A 4,204-nucleotide genomic window follows, 5' to 3' on the forward strand; every position below is an offset into this window, starting at 1 on the left:
TGCATGCATGGAAGTTTTATTGATTTTCATTGGGAAGTTACATTGATTTTATTGTCATTGACAAAAACAACTCGGAAAGATGCTTCATTCTCCAAGACATTTGTTATCTCTGTCAACAGAAACTGGTGCAAATCATGTGGCAAAGGCAGTTGCGTAGCAGTCTTGCAGGAGTGGCCGTGCACGTTGGTTTAGTAGGCGGACCTGAGCAGGATGCAAATCATGCTCATGAGCTTCTCGAAGCCGGCATCGCCTGCGGCAACGGTGTCAGCAATGACCGCGGCCAGGACCTGGAAAGACATCAGAGAAAATTCGATTTGGCAATTAAAATAGGTTATCTTTCATTACACAAGCATCTAATAGTGAATGTAAAAGTTTTTTTTTCAACTTCTGTACTTTGTGCAAAATGGCTCTTCATGATCCCTGCTGCCACTAGGCTATAAAACGTATTATTGAATGGAATTGCAAACTGATTCGTGATAATGAATCAAATAGGGGAGAGCGGAGGATCCTTACAGACCTACTGAGTAGAATAAATGTTTACGTAACTACTCTATATCAAGTTTTAGGTGGATCCAAAGGCACTATGTGAGAGGGATTGAGATGCATCTTCATTTGTAAACCCTGTACCAATCTAGCTAACAGCTGTAGGCAGCAGTCACTCAAGAGCCAACCAGTAGTGATTGATCGTTATGTTCACTGCATGCGTTACCTTGAAGTACTGGGGGTCGACCTGGAAGCTTTTGGCGTGCTTGCCACTCAGATCCCTTAGCTTCATGCTCATCTTCTCGGTGTCATCCATGGACGCCACGGCATCGTTGACGGCGTTGATGATCCTCTCGGCGTGCCAGCGCACGTCCGCGGATTTCTTGAGCTGATCAGCCGTAGTCAGCCCCTTGAACTTGGGGAAGAATTCCTGAGCAGCGGGGTTGCTGGTGAAGAACCTGTTTTGAAAGAAGAATAATTCTGTGATTTAAAAAGATTTGTCAAGTGAGCCAGACAGTTAACCATGAACAAAATAGATCAATGTAAAAGTACACCTACGTGAAAATATTGTTTTTCCAGCAGAAGACGCAATTCATCGGGGGAAATAGTAATGACAAAAATCCAAGTAATTTTTACACGACTTCGATGTATTTTTATTTTGATATTTGTTTTTAGAATAATTAATGTACCCTATATAGAGTAGTCACAATGTTAACAGCATATGCTTTTCGTTCCCACTGTACATCGCAACACGATTGCTGTTTTAATATTATGAAATTCATGAATTGAAGGTGTTAATTTCAAGTAACGAAAGATTGCCTTACTTCACCAGGATGTCCACACCGGAAGTCTCATACGTGGAGTACACGGGGGCCCACGCGCTCCGGATTTTGGTCTTCTCAGCAGCGCTCAGAGGCGCAACGCTTCCAGAGTCAACGATAGGCATGGTGATTGCTTTTGGAGTTGATCGGCGATGATCCTGCGAAGGGAGTCTGAAGTGATGAGCCACTCATTTGAGGACCTCCTTATATATCCATTTTATCAGCGTTTTCCCATTATCATACATGATGATGCAGATAATTTGAAATGATTGCAGCAAAAACAAAACAAACTATGAAATGAAATACCAAATACATTTTATAACAAAATCTAAACTATTCATGATTTAAATACTAGCATGCATTTTCCCTTTTAATGATTTTCATCAAAATATATAGAGAGATTACAGGATAATTTTAACAAGCTTTTATGATTTCTCATTTTATTGCAATATGCTTATGGACCAATATGCACTGTCAGCTGTGAGTGAAGAAACAGGAGATGTCGTAACGGGACTGTCTTCGGCGAAATTTCCATCAAATATATCGTGGCTAAATACGTGGAAAAATACAAAGGCTCTCTTTTTTAAACATTGTTATTTCCTAAGTACATTTAGAATTTTATGAGAGTGTAATCAAATGTTAGTGGGTTAATGTAACCCAGTTGAAGTAATCTTCATATGTTATGCTCTAATGCATCTTAATATATTATAATTGTATTCTTGGTTCTTTCGGTAAAGTCACGTAGAAGGGAAACAATAAAATAACAAAAATATAATACAATAAAATTATCACGACGTTTCGACTGTAACACAAGCAATCATCATCAGGTGTTAAAACCACAGCAAGCAATTTTGAAAAAAAACGTTAGCGCCACGGCGAGCGATTTGACAGTTTGATCAGATGGACGAGTCCATCTATGTTCGGAAAAGAGGAGGGGGGAGACGAAAATAATGGATGCGGTCTGAAAGCCACCGTAAGCGTGAACAATCAATTAAGACCCGAAGTGGTTTATCAAATCCTTCCAATGATTGCTAAGCCAGAATCCATCTTCTCGGTTGAAATTGTCTCTGTGTTTGTATATGTGGATAGCCTCATGAACGAATCTCTCATGGTAGCCAGATGGCTTTCAAAGAACCTCTGTCTTGGAGTAGTCAATGTCATGTGAACCTACTGAATTATAACAGTGATCTGCCACGGCCGAGGTGTTGGTCCTACCGTAAATTAGGCCTGCTTTGTGTTCACGAATGCGGTCCGAGACATATCGTTTGGTTTCTCCAATGTAACTACTACCACAGAGGCATCTTAGTTTGTAGACGCCAGGGTACTGTATGTCCGGAATCACATATTTTACAGACGGAACCAGATCACGGATTTTATGCAATGTGTTGAATCAGACCTGGATCTTGTGTTTATTCAAGATTTTGGAGATATTTTTTGTGATCCCCGCAATGTAGGGTAAAGTGATGGTTTTGAAAGGCTCCTCAAGAGGGTCCTTCTTCATGGTTGGAGTGATAGCTTTGCAGTTTGTGTAGTCGGAGTAACCATTAGCCTTAAGAGCTTGGTGTACCTGCTTGAGTTCACTGGCTATGTGTTCCTGGTCGGATATGCATTGGGCTCTATGGTGCAGAGTCTTGATGAGGGAATTCTTCTGGGATGGATGGTGGTGGGAATCCGGTTTCAGGTAAGCATCCGTATGGGTAGCTTTCCTTATAGATAGAGTGGCACATTGAACCATCAGTTCTCTTTTTTATTAGGACATCCAAAAAAGGTAGCTTGCCATCTTTTTCGACTTCCATAGTAAATCTGATGGCTGGGTGTATGGAATTGATGTGGTCAAAGAATTCATATTTAACCAAAACCGTTATTTTATTTTGTCTATAACTAAAATATCACCAGTGTTAATTTACTGTGAGTCATCATTGACATATGTTGTGAATCATATCAATGAGAGTTTCATGTTCCCTATTGGTTCTTTAAAACGTGTATTAAGTTATATTGGAGGCAGTTTCATACATGGTTTGTGCAAAGCGATTGTGCTGTCAAAATGTTGATGATATTCAACATTTTCCAGCATCTTGGTGTTGCATCAAAGTCCTTCTTTGTGATTATAATCATGGCTAAAGTATTTGTGCAGGAGAGTCAGAATCAAAATATCTATTTATACTGGAGGAATCCGATTATCAATACAGTTTTTTCTCAGAAATGTCCAGGAGGAGCAGGTCAGAACTTTGCAACAACAAACAATACAAAAACACGATCAGAGTGCAAAGTTTAGGAAAGGTAAACAAATCATCATACTAAATTTTGATTTAAAGCTTTCGTGACTGCAGTAATTCATATTCTTAGTTTTTCGGTAAAGTCACGTTGAAGAGAAACAACAAAATAATAAAATATATATAAAACAATAAAAAATTCTCACTACGTTTCGACCATAACTCAAACGGTCATCTTCGGGTGTGTTGGTTTGCGTAAATTTATTTTTAAACGGCGCATTTATTTATTTATAAAAAACGTTAGCGTCACGCGCAGCGATTTGGCAGTTTACCCTGGACTAGTCCATCTATATTTTGAAAAGAGGAGGGGGGAGACGAAATTTTTTATAATGTATGCTGTCTGAAAGCCAATGTAAGCGTGAACAATCAATTAAGAACAGAAATGGTTTATCAAATCTTTCCAATGATTGCTAAGATAGAATCCATCTTCTCGGTTGAAATTGTCTCTGTGCTTGTATATGTGGATAGCCTCATGAACGAATCTCTCATGGAAGCCAGATGGCTTACAAAGAACCTCTGTCTTGGAAAAGTCAATGGCATGTGAGCCTACTGAATTAGAACAATGATCTGCTACGGCCGAGGTGTTGGTCCTACCGTGTTTAAGGTCTGCTTTGTGTTCACGAATGC

The 4,204-nt window shown here is 39.4% G+C and overlaps 1 protein-coding gene across 1 annotated transcript; it reads right to left on the reverse strand.

The window, feature by feature from the left end:
- On the reverse strand, positions 1 to 1,658 carry LOC116951565 (globin-5-like). Its single transcript, XM_032970293.2, has 3 exons — positions 1,308 to 1,658; positions 710 to 941; positions 1 to 287 (listed from the first exon to the last, which is right to left on the reverse strand). Exons 1-3 carry the CDS (start codon positions 1,427 to 1,429, stop codon positions 189 to 191), a joined length of 453 nt encoding a protein of 150 aa, XP_032826184.1. The 5' UTR covers positions 1,430 to 1,658; the 3' UTR covers positions 1 to 188.
- Positions 1,659 to 4,204: the final 2,546 nt, after the last annotated feature.

The sequence above is a fragment of the Petromyzon marinus genome, chromosome 43 (assembly GCF_048934315.1).
Source record: "Petromyzon marinus isolate PM22_M1 ecotype Great Lakes invasive population chromosome 43, UKy_Petmar_22M1.pri1.0, whole genome shotgun sequence".
Taxonomy (NCBI): domain Eukaryota; kingdom Metazoa; phylum Chordata; class Hyperoartia; order Petromyzontiformes; family Petromyzontidae; genus Petromyzon; species Petromyzon marinus.